Raw genomic sequence first — 22175 nt, forward strand, 5'->3', positions numbered from 1 at the left:
GCAAATTCAGAACCGCTGGACAGCAACATAATAAACTAAAGCACTGATCATTGGGAAAGAGATCAGAAAGACTGCGAAGGCTTGATCCATAAATTAAATAATTAAATACATAGCATAGCCTACAAAACTAAAACAATCCATATGTTCAAATTAGGGCTGGGCGGTATACAGTATTTTACGATATAACGGTATTGATGCATGGACCGGTTTGGGTTTTTACTTTACCTTCTATAACGGTATTTGAATGTTTGGTTTGTTAAAAGGGATACAGCGTATGTAACGTCAATTTTTATAGTTGATTTCACTACTTGAGTCATTTCTCTCCGCTCTCTCTCTCTCTCTCTCCATGCCGCTTTCCACACAGACCTAGCCCCGCCCCATCACTCAAGGAGGGCATTTGTTGTTCCTCGACCACGAGACACTTGCGTTCAGTCTGTATGGTCAATGCAGCACATGCAACAATGTTGATGACAATGATGCTTTTTTCACTTTGCTTCTTAATATAAATCCACTGGTGTTCTAAAACTACACTATTCGTTTGTGTTTCTTACATCTGCAAACAGCTAGTTTGTCTTTTCTTAGCAAGTTGAGCCTAAATCTTGTTCGCTGCTAATGCTAATCGCTAGCTAGCTGGCTAGCTGATAATACCAGTGATCGTGTAGACCTAAATCAGCATATTGTTTGTGCAACAGTATATTCTAAATCAAAGAGGAATACACAAAGCATGAATATGTTAGCTACATGAAGTAGCTAAGAGAAAACATTCAATGTAGTCCAGGGTTCTTCAATTCCGGTCCTGGAGGGCCGAAACACCTCTGTTTTTCATCCTCTCCTTCTAATCAGGGGCTAATTCAGACCTGGGACACCAGGTGAGTGCAATTAACTACCAGGTAGAAATAAAAAACAGAAGTGTTTCGGCCCTCCAGGAATCGGAATTGAAGAACCCTAATGTAGTCAGACTATAGGGTCCCCTAGAAAACACTTGTCAACACTTTGGTTCCTACCCTGTCACAATAACTCCTCCCTGGCATTTTCATTCTTTGTCATGTCAAACAACTGTATTCAAAGTGTCCACTATTATATTCCAACTATAAAATTTGAATAATCATTCTATTTCCATGATTCCAACAGTTCACCAATGTGTTTTGCTCTAAATCTCAAGTGAAATCGCAATTGCAACATTTGGTTAAAATAAGGCCTAGATTGTTTGCCCATATCGTGCAACCTTACGTGGCAGTGTGGAAATTATCTTAAATTAGTGCAGGAAATGCAGAAATTGATGAAAATGCTGAAAATTATTTTGGGTTGAAGCTGAATTGAACAGTATAAAACAATCAGAATGGAGAAAGACCCATTGACATCACATAGAATGTATGTGTTGCCACCCTAGGGTCACATACTACTCATAAAGCAAATGTAGAACCTTTATTATTCAAAAACATAAAATACCGTCAATTCTTTTTAAAATACCGTGATATGATATTTTGGCGATATCGCCCAGCCCTAGTTCAAATCAAAAGGCCTGATTTACATGACATCAATAACGCAGCCACATCCAGAGTCCCCGGTGCAGACACATGCAGAAATCAAAAAAAGGTTTCGAATTTAGTTTAAAAGCTCTGACGAAGCCCAAGAGAACAATAAACACTTTTCAATTAAAAAACAGAAATCCACTTTGGGTAAAAACATTATGTTTTCAAAGATGTAGCCTACATACAGTACGATGCAATACTCGTGATCATTTTAAGGAGAACATTTGAACATCACCGCAGAAGCTGAACATGGTCGGTCAATCAACAATGGCCGCAGCGTGAATAAGGTCTATTGGAGACCCTGTGCATGCATGGTTCTTATGAGGCATTTCAGTAAAAGCAGCAGGTGTTATGAGTCTTTTGGTTAGTGTGGATTTAGTAAGCAGATTACTAAAGTTTACCTACCTACCTACTCATAAATGCTCATCTAAATTCAGTTACATACCGTATTCCTACCAACATTTTTATAATTATAAAAGTATTTATTTAAAGTCTAACTCTTTTTAACTAAGTAGGTCCTGCAAATATTGTGAAAATAATTGTAGAATACTGTAGAGGATTGGGAGGAGGAAGTACTTGGGGAAGATTACCTGGTTTGGGCAGTGCCTTCTGGAAGCCTCTCTGTACCGGCAGCAGCATCTCAGACACAGACACTTTCCTCCAGTGGGAGAATCTGTTCACACACACACAGGTGCACACACACACACACACACACACTGTTACATTGATATGTGGTCTAAAAGCTCCACCTTGAGTAAACATGTCTGAGTCAAAATCTTATTTTAAATAAATTGTGATTTGATTGACAAAGACATAAAAGTCCATGTACTTACATAGTTCTCTCTGTTTTCATGGTAGGCTGGGAGTCAGGGACAATACTGCTGTCTTTTAGACGGAATGAGGGTAAAGGTGGGTTTAAAGACTGTTTACAGTCATTACATTTATGTTACATCTATGGGAGATGCATTACATTGAAAATGTGAATGCCCAAATGACTGTCACAACCAGTCTACATTTTATTTTAAATTACATTTAGTCATTAAGCAGACACTGTTATCCAGAGCGACTAAACAGTCAGTGCATTCAACTGAGGTAGAACAACCACATATCACAGTCATTGTATATATAGAAAGAGAGTGTGGAGAAACTGTACCAAGAAGCTCCTCTTCCTCCGCCTGGTCAGTTTGGACCATCTCCACCACTTTGTCCACTGGGATGTGCTGCAAGACGAGTACCGGTACAATAATGAAACTACTGCTACTTCACCACCTCCTGCTACTGCTCCTAGTTAGTCAGCTACAACTAATAATGATAGACCATAGCATTACCACTACAGATGCTACTACTACGACCATAGCTACAAATCAAGGTTTCCGTTAGGTAAATGTGGCGCCGGACAACGTGACCGGGAAGATTTTAATTTACCGGCCATTTGAGAAATGTACTGGACCCATATGCATTGGGTGCATAACTCATTATGGCGTCCAAACACAGTGCTCAGAATGACAGAAATCTGATTTAGATTATGGTAATGCGTCTTAACAGAACATGCAACTCATGTAATGAAGCAGCCAATAAAACATCATTTTCAAACATTTGCTAAAATGCAATTCGCGGGAAAGCACCATTCTAAACAGCGCACATGGGAAAACACCATTCTACACAGCGCACCTTATAGCAGTTCCATATGTGAGAGATTAAAATCTGTTAAAAACTTAGAAAGAGGGGAAATCTAAAGTTGCAACAACTAGGATGGGTTGATAATATGACTAGGATTGTGCCTTTGGCTTCTGGACAATGAAAGAAAGTTGATATGAAAACCATTAGAACAGGAGAGAAATGGCATAGCAGTGGGTCCAACAGGGAGGAAAATGGAAATACATTTGCCAAAATGATATAATTACTCCTGTCTATACTTTACCAAAAAGCATGACTTAGCCACAGAGGAATCAAGGATCATTAGCTTCTTTTAAAAAACAGCTGTGGATTGTTCCAAATCACAAGCTCCTAGGCCTATGCCTATTTGGGAAGCCCAAAATTTGGGCAGCACGCGTGGCAATAGGCCTAGCTGATTATTGAGTTGTGGCTGTCTGTGAAAAGCATCTAAAATACGTGTGAAGATAATGTGTCTTGAGTATAATTTAAAATGTTGAGACAAGAAGAAGGGGTGTGGTGAAGATATAGGCGAGTCTCGCTTCAGAATGGCTCAGCTGTCTTCCGCCAATTCTTGCGCATTCATTGTTTCATTGTGTGAATTGTTTGCCCTTAGATAAAAAAATTGTAATCAATTCCCCATTACATGTCACCAGAAGTAAATGTACCCATCATTTGGTTACATACATTTCTGTTAGTGCATGTATTCATAATTACAGTCATTTACCGTTCTCATTCTCAGAGTGTAAACGTTGTTTGCAGAGTTCACAACCTGCTACACTTGTGAGAAACAAGTTTTGGTTTATTTCATAACCATTATTTACGAGATTAGTTTTTTTTGTTTGGAGTGCTCCATGTAAGCAATGAGCATGTGTGGTTTTTCTGTCCTGATAATGTTGAGGGAGCACGTGCACCTGAGCACGCCTGCTGCACGGAAATGTAGGAACATTTTAGTTTTTTACATCCATTGCAAATTATAAATATATTAAATCTATAGTTTCTCACAGTAATCTATTTGAAAAATATTTCCAACAATCTCCCCCTTGATAATCACCAATCCTCGGTATGAAAGAGCAATTCAAGTTATAGGCCTACTGCTGCATTGGCCTATAGGCTAGGAGTTCCATGCGCTCATTTCTTTAGCCGCCAACGGATCACGGTGTATCAATGTGCCCATATTGCAGAGACTGGTGTTCTCACATTAGTTGACTTTTAACTTTTCATTATTTTGATTCCGATTTTTATGATAACCACGTAACAATGATTTCAGAAACTAAAACGTTATTATTGAAATGAAACTGTTCCACGAAAATGTGCATACGAAAATCAGAATGGTAGAAATTGTAGGATAAATTGTAAACTTCCCCAAACTTGAAACTCACCCGAGCCTATGAAGTCTTTAAAAAAGAACTGCCTCCACGTTTCCATGTTACAGATTTTGCCTATAGGCTACTTCAAAGCAAGGTAAGACATGCCTCATAATATGTATTAAAACGTTCAGGTTTCAAACAATTAAGTATGTTTTCAAAATGCATACTGCCTCCAGCTCACATTGTAAAGTGGTGGGTGATGCGTTGATAGCATGTTGCCTGCACTTGAATGGTTAATGGGAGGCACTTCAATTACCAGTTGAGAAATAAAAATAGCAGCTCTTTTTAATCGTGCACCAAAACTGTTTTTAACACACGATTGCATTTAGAATTGTTGCACAATGAATGGGCTTATAAAAGCATGTTTTACTCCAGTGGCAACCATCTGAGGAGCTGCAGGAGAAATCCCGCTCAAAATAGGCTCTGTATGCTGTGCGCGTGTGATAGTTGCGTTAGATAAATAAGATACATGTTTAATTCCACTAAATTATGCTAATTAACTTATAGACCGATAAGCATGATGGTCAAATGTATTTCCATCGACTGGTATTTCCATTAATTAATAAAAAGCATTATTTTGCAATGGGATTTTCTTTCTCCAGGTCATTTTGGCCGGCAAAAGTTATATTCATCGGCTTGTCATTTATTTTTTGGGGGCCAAAAGCCAGCAATTGCCGGCTAACAGAAACCCTTCTACAAATGTGTTATTATTATTCCAATATTACTATTGTTACTACTATTACTACTGATGGAATATTGCAATACCACTACTATTAGGAGTGTACTGTCCAGGACGTGTACTTGTACATAAAGCTGCCTCATGCTACAGAAACAGCAAATAGGCTCCTGTCCTATGGGCTGTTCTGGCATGGGACAAGGCTACCTAGAACTTACTTACTACTACTATTGATACAGCTACTAGTACGATTATCAATGAAAAACTGCTATCTGTTGTACTACCACTCCTATCAGTTAGGAGAAAGACCAGACCAACCCTGCGGTATTTCTCTGCCACAGGTCCAGCTCTTGTGTCCTGCTTGGTAGCTTTGCTCTGCGATGGAGCATCCATCTGATAAAAAAAAAAAGAAACTCTTAGGGGCAAATCCTAACTTCCACTCAGTCATGCATTGATGTCAATGGGAGTGATATTTCGATTGGCGTTGAAGTTAGGATTTGCCCCTCAGTGCTGCTGCCTATGCTGCTGGAGGGTTTAGTTTCCATCTACTGTCAAGTGCATTGCTCTAAGGGACAAATCCTTACTTCAACTTAAGTTGAATTTTCACTTAGTCTCCCACTGGCATCGATGTATTATTGAGTCAAAATCTGACGTAAATGGAAGTTAGGATTAGTCCCGAAGTGAGTATTGCAGTATCTACAGTGCCTTCGGAAAGTATTCAGACCCCTTGAAGTTACAGCCTTATTCTAAAATTGATTAAAATATATATATATATATATATATATATATATATATATATATACACACACACAGTGGGGAGAACAAGTATTTGATACACTGCCGATTTTGCAGGTTTTCCTACTTACAAAGCATGTAGAGGTCTGTAATTTTTATTATAGGTACACTTCAACTGTGAGAGACGGAATCTAAAACAAAAATCCAGAAAATCACATTGTATGATTTTTAAGTAATTAATTTGCATTTTATTGCATGACATAAGTATTTGATACATCAGAAAAGCAGAACTTAATATTTGGTACAGAAACCTTTGTTTGCAATTACAGAGATCATACATTTCCTGTAGGTCTTGACCAGGTTTGCACACACTGCAGCAGGGATTTTGGCCCACTCCTCCATACAGACCTTCTCCAGATCCTTCAGGTTTCGGGGCTGTCGCTGGGCAATACGGACTTTCAGCCCCCTCCAAAGATTTTCTATTGGGTTCAGGTCTGGAGACTGGCTTGGCCACTCAAGGACCTTGAGATGCTTCTTACGGAGCCACTCCTTAGTTGCCCTGGCTGTGTGTTTCGGGTCGTTGTCATGCTGGAAGACCCAGCCACGACCCATCTTCAATGCTCTTACTGAGGGAAGGAGGTTGTTGGCCAAGATCTCGCGATACATGGCCCCATCCATCCTCCCCTCAATACGGTGCAGTCGTCCTGTCCCCTTTGCAGAAAAGCATCCCCAAAGAATGATGTTTCCACCTCCATGCTTCACGGTTGGGATGGTGTTCTTGGGGTTGTACTCATCCTTCTTCTTCCTCCAAACACGGCGAGTGGAGTTTAGACCAAAAAGCTCTATTTTTGTCTCATCAGACCACATGACCTTCTCCCATTCCTCCTCTGGATCATCCAGATGGTAATTGGCAAACTTCAGACGGGCCTGGACATGCGCTGGCTTGAGCAGGGGGACCTTGCGTGCGCTTTTAATCCATGACGGCGTAGTGTGTTACTAATGGTTTTCTTTGAGACTGTGGTCCCAGCTATCTTCAGGTCATTCACCAGGTCCTGCCGTGTAGTTCTGGGCTGATCCCTCACCTTCCTCATGATCATTGATGCCCCACGAGGTGAGATCTTGCATGGAGCCCCAGACCGAGGGTGATTGACCCTCATCTTGAACTTCTTCCATTTTCTAATAATTGCGCCAACAGTTGTTACCTTCTCACCAAGCTGCGTGCCTATTGTCCTGTAGCCCATCCCAGCCTTGTGCAGGTCTACAATTTTATCCCTGATGTCCTTACACAGCTCTCTGGTCTTGGCCATTGTGGAGAGGTTGGAGTCTGTTTGATTGAGTGTGTGGACAGGTGTCTTTTATACAGGTAACGAGTTCAAACAGGTGCAGTTAATACAGGTAATGAGTGGAGAACAGGAGGGCTTCTTAAAGAAAAACTAACAGGTCTGTGAGAGCCGGAATTCTTACTGGTTGGTAGGTGATCAAATACTTATGTCATGCAATAAAATGCAAATGAATTACTTAAAAATCATACAATGTGATATTCTGGATTTTTGTTTTAGATTCCGTCTCTCACAGTTTAAGTGTACCTATGACATTTTTTTACAGACCTCTACATGCTTTGTAAGTAGGAAAACCTGCAAAATCGGCAGTGTATCAAATACTTGTTCTCCCCACTGTATATCCTCAGCAATCTACACACAATACCCCGTAATGACAAAGCAAAAATTCAATTAATTGGACATGATTTGGAAAGGCACACACCTGTCTATATAAGGTCCCACAGTTGACAGTGCATGTCAGAGCAAAAACCAAGCCATGAGGTCGAAGGAATTGTCCGTAGAACTCCTAGAAAGGATTGTGTCGAGGCACAAATCTGGGGAAGGGTACCAAAAAATGTCTGCAGCATTGAAGGTCCCCACGAACACAGTGGCCTCCATCATTCTTAAATGGAAGAAGTTTGGAACCACCAAGACTCTTCCTAGAGCTGGCCGCCCGGCCAAACTGAGCAATCGGGGGAGAAGGCCCTTGGTCAGGGAGGTGACCAAGAGCCCGATGGTCACTCTGACAGAGCTCTAGAGTTCCTCTGTGGAGATGGGAGAACCTTTCAGAAGGACAACTATCTCTGCAGCACTCCGCCAATCAGACCTTTATGGTAGTGGCCAGACAGAACCACTCCTCAGTAAAAGGCACATGACAGCCCGTTGGGAGTTTGCCAAAAGGCACCTAAAGACTCTCAGACCATGAGAAACAAGATTCTCTGGTCTGATGAAACCAAGATTGAACTCTTTGGCCTAAATGCGAAGCGTCACGTCTAGAGGAAACCTGGCACCAAGCCTACGGTGAAGCATGGTGGTGGCAGCATCATGCTGTGGGGATGTTTTTCAGCGGCAAGGACTGAGAGACTAGTCAGGATCGAGGCAAAGATGAACGGAGCAAAGTACAGAGAGATCCTTGATGAAAACCTGCTCCAGAGCGCTCAAGAACTCAAACTTGGTCGAAGGTTCACCTTCCAACAGGACAATGACCCTAAGCACACAGCCAAGACAACGCAGGGGTGGCTTCGGGACAAGTCTCTGAATGTCCTTGAGTGGCCCAGCCAGAGCCAGGACTTGAACTCGATCGAACATCTCTGGAGAGACCTGAAAATAGCTGTGCAGCAACGCTCCCCTGCCAACCTGACAGAGCTTGAGAGGATCTGCTGAAAATTGGAGAAACTCCCCAAATACAGGTGTGCCAAGCTTGTAGCGTCATACCCAAGAAGACTCTATGCTGTAATCGCTGCCAAAGGTGCTTCAACAAAGTACTGAGTAAAGGGTTTGAATACTTATGTAAATGTGATATTTCAGTATTTTTGCAAAATGTCTAAAAACCTGTTTTTGCTTCGTCATTATGGGGTATTGTGTGTAGATTGATGAGGGGAAAAAACTATTTAATCAAATTTAGAATAAGGCTGTAACGTAACAAAATGTGGAAAAAGTTAAGGGTTCTGAATACCTTCCGAAGGCACTGTATGTGCATCTGGAATTTTCACTCAAATCTCCCATTGACAGTGAGATTGATTGTCAGTTACACAAAATAGTTACACACACACACATTTCCAGTTAGGATTGGGCCAGTACTGAGTAGTACAGTAAATAAAAATAAATAAAAAGCATATATCATATAATGATTGCACGAATGTAAATGTAATTCCATTTCTATAGTAAGTCCTTCTGCACCTGCTCCCTCCTGCTGTCGCTCAGTGTAATGCCAGGGGCGGCATTGTAGCAGGGTTTGGCCGTCCTCAGCTCCCCCAGGCCCGACTGGCCTTGCCTCTCACACGACCTGACCAGCTCCATAGCCGGCTTCACTTTGGGCCTGCTGCCCCAGGGAGTGGCTAAAGTAGGAGAGGGGAATGCATCAAAGAGCAACGTTAAAACACACAGACACGCACACACACACACAGCATTCAACAAAGAGAAAGCAAAAAGAAGAATCGCTTAACCTCTTACAGATCGGACCCTTTTTTTCTATTTTCGCCTAAAATGACATACCCAGATCGAACTGCCTGTAGCTCAGGACCTAAAGCAAGGATATGCATATTCTTGATACCATTTGAAAGGAAACACTTTGAAGTTTGTGGAAATGTGAAATTAATGTAGGAGAATATATAACATCCGATCTGGTAAAAGATAATACAAACAAAAAATGTGTTTTCTAATGATTCTTTTTTTCCATCATCTTTGAAATGCAAGAGAAAGGCCACAATATAATATTGCAGTTTAGGCGCAATTTTGATTTTGGCCCCTAGATGGCAGCAGTGTGTGTGCAAAGTTTCAGATTGATCCAGGGAAGCATTGCAATACTGGACTATTTTGTATCAAGTCTGCCCAAATGTGCCGAATTGGTCAATTGATACATTTTCAAGTACATAACTATATAGAACATACAAAAATGATATGGTAATACAAAATGTAAGTTTACACACTACCAGGAATGTCATACATGATGGATCATTAGCTTATACACTAACTTTCACACATCTAGATGGCAGGGCGGGGTGGGTGTGGAACAAGAGACAGCAGGGGTTCAAATTGTAGAACCCAGTTCCTACATTTGAATATATAAAATGGATTTCATCAAACAAAACTATGCTACATTTTATCTCTGGGACCCTTAGGATGACAAATCAGAGCAAGATTACTGAATGTAAGTACATTACTTACCTTCAGAGGTGAATGTATCAAACCAGTTGCCGTGATAAGCTTTTTGTTGTTGTGCACTGTCCTCAAAAATGGTATATTTTCACTGTAATAGCTACTGTAAATTGGACAGTGCAGTTAGATTAACAAGAATTTAAGCTTTCTGCCCATACAAGACATGTCTATGTCCTGGACAGTTTGCTGTTACTTACGACAGGCATGATAATCACATTAGCGCACGTTAGCTCAACCGTCCCGTTTGCGGGACACCGATCCTATAGAGGTTAACAGAACTAAATAATAAAGTACTGTTCCATTCTACTCTATTCTACAGTCTTTAGGTTGAGGCAGATATACACTACATGACCAAAAGTATGTGGACACCTGCTCGCCGAACATCTCATTCCAAAATCATGGGCATTTATATGGAGTTGGTCCCCCCTTTGCTGCTGTAACAGCCTCCACTCTTCTGGGAAGACTTTCCACTAGATGTTGGAACATTGCTGCGGGGACTTGCTTCCATTCAGCCACAAGAGCATTAGTGAGGTCGTGCACTGACGTTGGTTGATTAGGCCTGGCTTGCAGTCGGCGTTCCAATTCATCCCATAGGTGTTCGATGGGGTTGAGGAAAGAGCCGTCCTCAAACTGTTGCCACAAAGTTGGAAGCACAGAATCGTCTAGAATGTCATTGTATGCAGTAGCATTAAGATTTCCCTTCACTGGAACAAAGGGGCCTAGCCCGAACCATGAAAAACAGCCGCAGACCATTATTCCTCCTCCACCAAACTTTACAGTTGGCATTATGCAGTCGGGCAGGTAGCGTTCTCCTGGCATCCGCCAAACCCCAATTCGTCCATCAGACTGCCAGATGGTGAAGCGCGATTCATCACTCCAACGAATGTGTTTCCACTGCTCCAGAGTCCAATGGCGGCAAGCTTTACACCACTCCAGCCGACGCTTGGCATTGCACATGGTGATCTTAGGCTTGTGTGCGGCTGCTCTGCCATGGAAACCCATTTCATGAAGCTCCCGACGAACAGTTCTTGTGCTGACGTTTCCTCCAGAGGCAGTTTGGAACTCGGGAATGAGTGTTGCAACTGAGGACAGATTATTTTTATGCGCTTCGCGCTTCAGCACTTGACGGTCCTGTTCTGTGAGTTTGTGTGGCTTTCCACATCACGGCTGAGCCGTTGTTGCTCCTAGACGTTTCCACTTCACAATAACAGCACTTACAGTTGACCAGGGCAGCTCTAGCAGGGCAGGACTTTTTGGAAAGGTGGCATCCTATGACAGGCCATTCTACTGCCAATGTTTGTCTATGGAGATAGCATGGCTGTGTGCTCGGTTTTATACACCTGTCAGCAGTGGGTGTGGCTGAAATAATTGAATCTGCTAATTTGAAGGGGTGTCCACATACATTTGGCCATGTAGTGTACGTTGCAGGGTACCCACATGCTGCCATAACAATGCTAAAGGGGCTGGCTCCTGTCCCCCTCCCTCCTCCGCTGCTGGTGATGAATGTGCTGGACTCTGACACCCTCCTCTTGGCTGGAGTCACCATCTGGGATAACACGAACAGTGTGTGTATGTGTGCATTTCATTATAAGACCATACTCAGAATATCACACAAGCCACCAATGGTATTTACTAACTGGTGTCCTGCGGTCTTTGTCCACTTACAGGAGTACACTGTGCCTAGCTTTACATGGCATTAAATACTCCACACTCAGATTACCACTGGGAAGTAACTAGCTAGTTATCAGTCACAAAAAATGTATGCACGCATGACTGTAAGTCGCTTTGGATAAAAGCGTCTGCTAAATGGCATATTATATTATTATTATTTACCTGTAAAGGCCCAGCGGGACGAGGGGGTAGCAGACAGGGGACACGGTCCCTCTCTCTCTCCACGTCAGCATCGGGGGACATCTGACTCTCGGGAACAAGAGCCTGTTTGGATATGACTGTCTATCAGTCTCCTTCCTAACATTTCCCAGGCAATGCAATCACATAGGGCAAACACATTGGCATTTGTGGTGGTGTGAAGACATTTGCTGTGTGTTGGAACACCAATACTGTTTTATATTAAAGGAATAATCCACTGAAAACCACAAATTCCTATGATTTACATTGTTAAATAATGCAAATATGCGAGAACAATATATGTTGTGAAATGTTTTTGCATTTTGGAGTTGTAAGTTATGAAGCAACGTGAAAATTGTTGTGGAAATCTGCAGAGCGCAAATTGACCACAAAACCCACAATGCAATGCTCTCTCTAGAAAGGCTGGCTGGCTAGCTAGGTAGTTAGCTAGAAAACGCAGCTACACACAATAATACCAAAGTCATTTTTTGTGTGTTTCTAAACACCTATAACTGCCCCATTTCCTGCAATCTAGAGCTAAAATAAATACCCCATTAGGGTGTGGTGCCTGGCCTTAAATGATAACAAATAAAGTAAAAAATATATAAATTATATATATATATTCGTTTTTTGTAACTAATATATTTATTTATTTTTACATAGTGGTACAGACAGTCCACAAGGTAGGGCAGCACCAATCTTACAGTCTTTGGGGAGAACCCTGTATGAACTATCACTACTATCCGAGAGTGCAGATTCTTCTGCCTTTTCACCGTACAATTGCTGTCTGATTGCAAGATGAACAGGGAGTAGACTACACAGGATGCCAATGCTTACCTGGGAGCAGTTGTCATCCATAACAATCTTGACTGTGGTCTTCACGACAGAGGATCTGCTCTTGCCCACAAACGACTGACAGGAAACAAGGAAACAGGCCTTCGTATCAGTACATCGCCCCAAGATATACAGTGCATTCGGAAAGTATTCAGACCCCTTGACTTTTTCCACATTGTGTTACGTTAGAGCCTTATTCTAAAATGGATTAAATACATTTTTTCAATCTACACACAATACCCCATAATGACGAAGCGAAACCAGTTGTTTTTTTTCTTCATTTTTTTTTACATTCATTACAAATAAAAAACAGAAATACCTTATTTACATAAGTATTCAGACCCTTTGCTATGAGACTAGAAATTCAGCTCAGGTGCATCCTGTTTCCATTGATCAGTCTTGAGATGTTTCTACAACTTGATTGGAGTCCACATGAGGTAAATTCAATTAATTGGATTTGGAAAGGCACACACCTGTCTATATAAGGTCCCACAGTTGACAGTGCATGTCAGAGCAAAAACCAAGCCATGAGGTTGAAGGAATTGTCCGTAGAGCTCCGAGACAGGATTGTGTCGAGGCACAGATCTGGGGAAGGGTACCAAAAAATGTCTGCAGCATTGAAGGTCCCCAAGAACACAGTGGCCTCCACCATTCTTACATGGAAGAAGTTTGGAACCACCAAGACTCTTCCTAGAGCTGGCCGCCCGGCCAAACTGAGCAATAGGGGGACAACGGCCTTGGTCAGGGAGGTGACCAAGAACCCAATGGTAACTCTGACAGGGCTCCAGAGTTCCTCTGTGGAGATGGGAGAACCTTCCTGAATGACAACCATCTCTGCAGCACTCCACTAATCAGGCCTTTATGGTAGAGTGACAAGCTGGCTGGTGAATTTACGGACATATTCCATCTCTCCCTATCCCAGTCTGCTGTCCCCACATGCTTCAAGATGGCCACCATTGTTCCTGTACCGAAGAAAGCAAAGGTAACTGAACTAAATGAGTATCGCCCCGTAGCACTCACCTCTGTCATCATGAAGTGCTTTGAGAGACTAGTCAAGGATCATATCACCTCTACCTTACCCTAAACCCACTTAAATTTGCTTACCGCCCCAATAGATCCACAGACGATGCAATCGCCATCACACTGCACACTGCCCTATCCCATCTGGACAAGAGGATTACCTATGTAAGAATGATGTTCATCGACTATAGCTCAGCATTCAACACCATAGTACCCTCAAAGCTCATTATTAAGCTTGAGGCCCTGGGTCTGAACCCCGCCCTGTGCAACTGGGTCCTGGACTTCCTGACGGGCTGCCCCCAGGTGGTGAAATTAGGAAACAACACCTCCACTTTGCTGATCCTCAACACTGGGGCCCCACAAGGGTGCGTGCTCAGCCCCCTCCTGTACTCCCTGTTCACCCATGACTGCGTGGCCAAGCACGCCTCCAACTCAATCATCAAGTTTGCAGACGACACAACAGTAGTAGGCTTGATTACCAACAATGATGAGACCGCCTACAGGGAGGAGGTGAGGGCTCTGGGAGTGTGGTGCCAGGAAAATAACCTCTCACTCAACGTCAACAAAACAAATTACATGATTGTGGACTTCAGGAAACAGCAGAGGGTGCACCCCCCTATCCACATCGACGGGACGGCAGTGGAGAAGGTGGAAAGTTTCAAGTTCCTTAGCGTACACATCACTGACGATCTGAAATGGTCCACCCACACAGACAGTGTGGTGAAGAAGGCGCAACAGAGCCTCTTCAACCTCAGGAGGCTGAAAACATTTGGCTTGGCACCTAAAACCCTCACAAACTTTTACAGATGCACAATTGAGAGCATCCTGTTGGGCTGTATCACCGCCTGGTATGGCAACTGCACTGCCCGCAACCGCAGGGCTCTCCAGAGGGTGTTGCGGTCTGCCGAACACATTACCGGGGGCAAACTACCTGCCCTCCAGGACACCTACAGCACCCGATGTCACAGGAAGGCCAAAAAAATGATCAAGGACATCAACCACCCGAGCCACTGCCTGTTCACCCCGCTATCATCCAGAAGGGGAGGTCAGTACAGGTGCATCAAAGCTGGGACCGAGAGACTGAAAAACAGCTTCTATCTCAAGGCCATCAGACTGTTAAATAGCCATCCCTAACACATTAGAGGCTGCTGCTGCCTATAGAAATCACTGGCCACTTTAAGAAAGGGAACACTAGTCACTTTAATAATGTTTACATATTTTGCATTACTCATCTCATATGTATATACTGTATTCTATAATATTCTACTGTATCTTAGTCCATGCCGCTCTGTCATTGCTCGTCCATACATGTATATATTCTTAATTCCATTCCTTACTTAGATTTGTGTGTATTGGGTATACGTTGTGAAACTGTTAGATATTACTTGTTCGATATTACTGCACCGTCGGAGCTAGAAGCACAAGCATTTTGCTACACCCGCAATAACATCTGCTAAACACGTGTATGTGACAAATAAAATTTGATTTGAGTAAAAGGCACATGACAGCCCGCTTGGAGTTTGCCAAAAGGTACCTAAAGGACTCTCAGGCCATGAGAAACAAGATTCTCTCGTCTGATGAAACCAAGATTGAACTCTTTGGCCTGAATGCCAAGTATCACGTCTGGAGGAAACCTGGCACCATCCCTACGGTGAAGCATGGTGGTGGCAGCATCATGCTGTGGGGATGTTTTTCAGCGGCAGGGACTGGGAGACTAGTCAGGATCGAGGGAAAGATGAATGGAGCAAAGTACAGAGAGATCCTTGATGAAAACCTGCTCCAAAGCACTCAGGACCTCAGACTGGGGCGAATGTTCACCTTCCAACAGGACAATGACCCTAATCACACAGCCAAGACAATGCAGGAGTGACAAGTCTCTGAATGTCCTTGAGTGGCCCAGCCAGAGCCCGGAATTGAACGCGATCGAACATCTCTGGAGAGACCTGAAAATATCTGTGCAGCGACGCTCCCCATCCAACCTGACAGAGATTGAGAGGATCTGCAGAGAAGAATGGGAGAAACTCCCCAAATACAGGTGTGCCAAGCTTATAGCGTCATACCCAAGAAGACTCAAGGCTGTAATCGCTGCCAAAGGTGCTTCAACAAAGTACTGAGTAAAGGGTCTGAATACTTATGTAAATGTGATATTTCAGTTATTTTTTTATTATTTTTTTGCTAAAATGTCTAAAAACATGTTTTTCCTTTGTCATTATTGGGTATTGTGTGTAGATCTAAAAAAACGATTTAATCAATTTTAGAATAAGGCTGTAATGTAACAAAATGTGGAAAAAGTCAAGGGGTCTGAATACTTTCCGAATGCACTGTAAGCCTCCAACAGTTAGGCCAAAAAACACATTTATTATCATGGATTGATTTGTGAAGTATGCACTCATTTGCAATGATAACGATTTTTTTAACACTGTGAAATTGACTTTTGTTTCCCAATTTATTTAAAATGTGATATTAGTTAATGATCCTTTTAAGATGGCAACAGATTTGGAAAAAGTTCACTAATATCACTATAAGGCTGTCACTCAAACTTGGCTGTCACTCAGTACTGCTGCTAAATACTGATCCAAGACCAGGGGTCATAGGTGTCAGAGTAGGAGTGCTAATTTAGGATCAGTTTTACCTTGTAGTTCACAAAGAATAAGATTACATGTACAGGCTGATCCTAGACCAGCACTCCTACTGCGAGACACTCAGTGGTATAAAAAGTACCCAATTGTCATACTTGAGTAAAAGTATAGATACCTTAATAGAAAGTTACTCAAGTAAAAGTGAATGTCACCCAGTAAAATACTACTTGAGTAAAAGTCTAAAAGTTTTTGGTTTTAAATATACTTAAGTATCAAAAGTAAATGTAATTGCTAAAATATACTTAAGTATCAAAAGTTGAAGTAAAAGTATAAATAATTTCAAATTCCTTATATTAAGCAAAGCAGATGGCACCATTTTCTTGTTTTTTAAATGTACGAATAGCCAGGGGCACACTCCAACACTCAAACATGATTTACAAAATATGAATTTGTGTTTAGTGAGTCCGCCAGACCATAGGCAGTAGGGATGACCACGTGTTCTCTTGATAAGTGCGTAAATTTCACAATTTTCCTGTGCTGCTAAGCATTCAAAATGTAACAAGTACTTTGGGTTGTCAGGGGAAATGTATGGAGTAAAAAGTACAATATTTTCTATAGGAATGTAGTGAAGTAAAAGTAAAAGTTGTCAAAAATATAAATAGTAAAGTAAAGTACAGATACCCAATAAAACTACTTAAGTAGTGTATTAAAGTAAAGTAAGACACTACATAGGGCCCCAGTTCTCAGGCTTGGGGCCAACTTGTCTCCTGTTAGCAGGGTCGTATTCACTAGAAACCAAACGGAACAAAACCTGGCGAACCGGGGAAGGACCTACCTGAACTTGTCCAATAAGAAACTCTCATTTGCTTTTCCACGGTACACACTAATGAATACACTGCGTTAGATAGAAACGCTACCTACTTTGTTCTTGTGTCCGTAGACGCTCCTGGCTGCCTGCAGGATGTCCAGGGAGGAGCTGAAGTGGATGGTGAGGTGGGAGCCCTCCACCCCGCTCACACACAGTGGCTCCAACAGCTTCAGCTTCAGCACCCTCCTCCTACCCTCCTCTAGACAGAGAGCACACACACATACACATACACACACACACACACACACAGACAGGGAGGCAGTTTTCAGTACACACGACACACACACACACAATCACGTACACACCAGTGTGTTTTCCGTACACACACATACAGACACACACACACACACCAGGGCGTTTTCAGCTATATGAAATGTGCCGAAACGTTGCAGATAGAAATGTATTGAATAGAGCTGACGCCATTCCCTATTTCTACATGGTGGATGATCGTATCTGTTCTACGCAACACCTTCTTTCCACCCTACTAGATGGCTAGCTATGGCTTGTGGGCTGAGAGAAAAGGTGAGTGTATGTCCATATATGTTTGGTTACCTGTGACCGTGTAACTGTGGACTTCATTCTCAGGGATGCAGGCTGTGTCCCACTGACCTTCCTGTGGAAAAATTCCAATACAAATGTTTTGCTGACCTGCAACGGTAACCAGTTCTACAACTGATCCCCCTAATTCTGAATCTATCCTATCCACCTAACACGGACTCTTGACTCGGACTCTGAGGGAAAGTCAATTCCAAATATAACATGCAATGCTGCCAATGGTAGAGTGAGGAATTGATGACTATATTATACAGATTATACAAGATAGAAAAAGTAGGCCATGTGGCTATGTCAAGTAGATTTGATCAACATTCAGATTAGGACTCATTTCACTTTGTGCATTACTGTCCGTCAAATAAACCTCGGTCGGTAAGGGGTGGTTTCCTGGACCCAGATTAAGCATGGCTCTGGACTTTAATGGAGATTCTCCATTGAGAATGATTTTGAATCCAGGACTAGCCTTAATCTAGGTCCGGGAAACCACCCCTTAGTGTTCACAGTCATGTAAAGTGTCAGCAGTACCTGTGCATCCTCATCGGGGAGAGAGAAGTAGAAGGAGACGCTCTGACTTCCCAGGTTGAAGTCGATCCAGAACTCCTCCAGTTTCTCATCTGCGGGCATCAGCAACTGGGGGCACACATCACTGTTGACTCAATCGGCCAAGTTGAATATCTCTTAAGCAACTGAAAAACGTCACACTTATGCAAAACATTTGGCTTCCATGCATTAACTGTGTGTGTGTGTGTGTGTGTGTGTGTGTGTGTAGGGACTGACCTCATGTTTGTCCAGAAACACCTCCAGACAAGGGTAGGAGAACACTCTGGGGGCAGGAAAACAACAGGGATATGTTGTGATATACTGTAGTAGTAGAGCCGTTTGAGTTTTACAGTGTGATCACTAATCAAAGGTGTGTCTGTGTACCTTCTCCCATCTCCCTGCATCCCATTCACCAGGTTTAGAAACCTGCGGCAGTCCTGCAAAAATAGACACGTTGCACATTGTCCCATTAAGCATTATAGAATACATGTAATTAAGTGATAATGCCTTCAAAGCTGGTGTTTGGAGGATATATTGGCACAGGTGCCAATATATCCTTGGTAACAATGGGTTACCAACATATTCAAATAATGATTTACATATTTTCATTAAAAATGTTATTTTGATTAATTTATTCATACTATTCCATCCTTCCAGTCTCGGGTTGCTACCCAAGCCGGCTGGTCGTTCGTTCTATCGGTTCAGTTGCCAGATACGCGACCCAGTCTTTTTGTTCTGTATCTATGGACACGATCCAGTCGTTCGTTCTAAATGTTCAATTGCCATACTGGCTGGCAGCGTTCTTATCCCTTGCTTGCTAGCTAGCCAACTACGGTTAACTTACAGTCACGTCAAACAGTGCAGCCAGAATAACAGCAAAGTAGCTGAATTTGCGTTTGTTTTAGCAGTTTTTTTTTTCTAATTACATTTATTTGGATACATCCATAACAATGAGCGAATGATGCGCGATTTCACCTGGCGTAGAAAATGTGCCGTCTCGTCAGGACACTTGTTCAGAGGAGCTAGCCAACAACACAGCTAACATAATCACTTCAAACTGAAGCTGGAAAGACAGCAAACTAGCTGCACTTCGTTTCGTTTGACCTGTTTTCTATTGATAGTTATTTGTATATATCCATAAAAATGATGCTGATTCATAATTTCGACTGGCTGAGAAAAGATGCCTGCCTGTCTGTCTCATCCCGATGCGATGTTTTGTATACTCAGTGTATATGATCATTTCAACCATATGGCATTGTCTTTCACTAATTTAGACTAATTCTACCTAGTAACAAGCCTGCAGATTTGCAGTTAAACTTCCGAATCACATCTGCACAACGCAATGTAAATTCAAGTGCAATCCAACTTGGCACAGATGTCAATTCAACATCTATTCCACGTTGGTTCAATGTAATTTCATTGAAATGACGTGGAAACAACGTTGATTCAACCAGTGTGACCCAGTGGGATGTTGTTTCAAATCTGGGTTGGTTTGAATCCCGGCCTGGGTTTGGCTATAACGGCCAGGCTTTACCGTCTCAAACTCAGAGTCCTGAATTTTGCTGAAGGTGCTGGCAACAAACTCCATGGAGAACCAGTGGTCAGCCAGCTCCTTCCGCTGTGCACGGGTGGTCATCCTACACAGGGCCTCCATCAAGGCTATCTGCAGGTCATAATCTACAGAGAAGAAAGAGAAAGAGAGAGAAAAGGGGGGGGGGGGGGGGGGAGAGAGAGAAAAAGTGTCTGTATATGTGTGTGGCCTCTAATGTAAGCATCCCACTGGGCAAAAACTGGTTGAATCAACGTTGTTTCCATGTCATTTCAACAAAAAATGTGATGACGTTAAATCAGCATGGAAAACTGATTAGATTTGCAAAAAGTAATCAACGTAAGGGAATTTCCTATTTTTTTCACCCAACTTTTAACCTAAATCCAATGACACGGTGAAATGGATTTCACAACAACTCAACCGAATGTAAATCAAAACTAGAAGTTGAAATGACGTCAGTGCCCAATGTGATGGTTCAAATCTAACGCATGCCAGAACAGGGCACTGGCGGGGCAATTACCTCCACCCTCTACAATTCGACTGGCCAGGTTGTTCCTGTGGAATGAAGCAGACAAACCAGTCAACCAATCAACCAACAAACCAACCAGACAAACCAATCAATAGAGTTCAATGGTTAAACTATGTCACGACATGCCTCGCTCATATCAATATCATATCAAATGATTGATATAGGTGACCACCAGTTATCCTACTGTGGGGTTCTGTTGACACAGGGCATTACAGATGGCCACAGTACGATAAATAGAATACATCCATCAGTTGAAGTAAAGAATTGAATGTATCAGGATACAGTCCTCGGCATCACATACATGACATCTGAGGCCTCTTGAGACGATAAGATCTTCTTCTCCTTCTTGAGCTCCGCGGGGATCTTATCCAGAATGATGTTCAGTTTCCGAATAGCCTATGAAAAATGGCATGGACTCAAGTCAATGTACCTTATAATCACGTTTCAAATTTCATTCAAAAAGGATCTTGAAGTTTAAAACCATGTCATTGAGCTACACAATCCCTTTCAAAGACTTGGACAAAGAGACCCAAGTTGGTTCATTTGCCTCAATAATGCAAAACATAATATAATGCATTATAGTAGTAACTTCTGCAGCTGAACCCATGTAGATCACTTTATAGGACATATTCTTTCTACACTTTTGAAATGTGGCATTACTTTGGTCTCTGTTGAAAGAACTCTCCCTCACCTCTTTCTGGATCATTATGTGGACTCTTGGGTCTGCAGCCAGCTGGCCAATGAGATGTAGAAAGCATTCAGTGACCTGATATGTTCCTAAAACACATACAGTAATACATTTGGTTAATTTAATGTATTGAACAAAGTTCTCAATTAAACACAGACATGCTTGTGTCCTAGCATGTATTATGATAAGACAAGAGGAGCAAAAACTTGGGAGAAGTTTTTTAAAAATGCACACATACCCTCTTGACTTGATTCATGAACAACCTATTGGAGGAAAAACAAAGCTGCAGATAATGACAGCTAAAATGCTATTATTTTTTTACGTTAGCTGGAAAATAAACTACTTCAATTATTTAACTATTTTATAAACAGCAATTATCTGGTCAAGCACATTTGACTGTATTTCTACATTCAATGCTCACCATTACAGAGTCAAATAAGTCTTCAGCGAGGTTTAGCAAGGTCTCATTCCTCTGTGTGCATGCCTCGATCCACAACAGCCTTGCTTTCTCAAACCACTGCACCATGTGCACACAGACAGACAGATACACAATCCACCACTCAATATAAATATATTTACATAAAGTATAGCTCATACAATAAACATAATCCAGATATAATATGGTTGTAAATGTAGGGTGGACATATACACTCAGTGGCCAGTATATTAGGTACACACACCTAGTACTGGGTCAGACCCCCCTTTGCCTCCAGAACAGCCTGAATTCTTCGGGGCATGGAAACATTGTTCAATTGGTATCAAGGGACCTAACGTGTGCCAGGAAAACATTCCCCACACCTCTACACCACCGCCACTAGCCTGTACCGTTGACACCAGGCAGGATGGTGCCATGGACTCATGCAATTTACGCCAGATCCTGACTCTGCCATCGGCATGACGCAACAGGAACCGGGATTACCAGACTATGTTTTTCCACTCCTCAATTGTCCAGTGTTGGTGATCGCGTGCCCACTGGAGCCGCCTCTTCTTGTTTTTAGCTGATAGG

General features: G+C 42.3%; 1 protein-coding gene across 1 annotated transcript in view; it reads right to left on the reverse strand.

Moving 5' to 3' along the window:
• The window catches only part of sycp2 (synaptonemal complex protein 2), a gene marked incomplete at its 5' end in the record, with an annotated part of 42820 nt that extends 21125 nt beyond the window's left edge, over window positions 1-21695 (reverse strand). The window contains 19 exons of the mRNA XM_084184363.1: window positions 2123-2205; window positions 2366-2417; window positions 2686-2752; window positions 5550-5624; window positions 9185-9342; window positions 11600-11708; window positions 11996-12097; window positions 12848-12922; window positions 17365-17510; window positions 17864-17924; window positions 18389-18493; window positions 18641-18686; window positions 18788-18840; window positions 19938-20080; window positions 20473-20507; window positions 20783-20877; window positions 21173-21258; window positions 21408-21432; window positions 21591-21695. Of these exons, the coding sequence (XP_084040489.1) occupies window positions 2123-2205; window positions 2366-2417; window positions 2686-2752; window positions 5550-5624; window positions 9185-9342; window positions 11600-11708; window positions 11996-12097; window positions 12848-12922; window positions 17365-17510; window positions 17864-17924; window positions 18389-18493; window positions 18641-18686; window positions 18788-18840; window positions 19938-20080; window positions 20473-20507; window positions 20783-20877; window positions 21173-21258; window positions 21408-21432; window positions 21591-21695 (1621 nt within the window). The remainder of the gene's footprint in view (window positions 1-2122; window positions 2206-2365; window positions 2418-2685; window positions 2753-5549; window positions 5625-9184; window positions 9343-11599; window positions 11709-11995; window positions 12098-12847; window positions 12923-17364; window positions 17511-17863; window positions 17925-18388; window positions 18494-18640; window positions 18687-18787; window positions 18841-19937; window positions 20081-20472; window positions 20508-20782; window positions 20878-21172; window positions 21259-21407; window positions 21433-21590) is intronic.
• Between the last annotated feature and the right edge of the window lie 480 nt (window positions 21696-22175).

This window comes from Coregonus lavaretus, assembly GCF_964263955.1.
Source record: "Coregonus lavaretus genome assembly, chromosome: 20".
Classification (NCBI taxonomy): Eukaryota; Metazoa; Chordata; class Actinopteri; order Salmoniformes; family Salmonidae; genus Coregonus; species Coregonus lavaretus.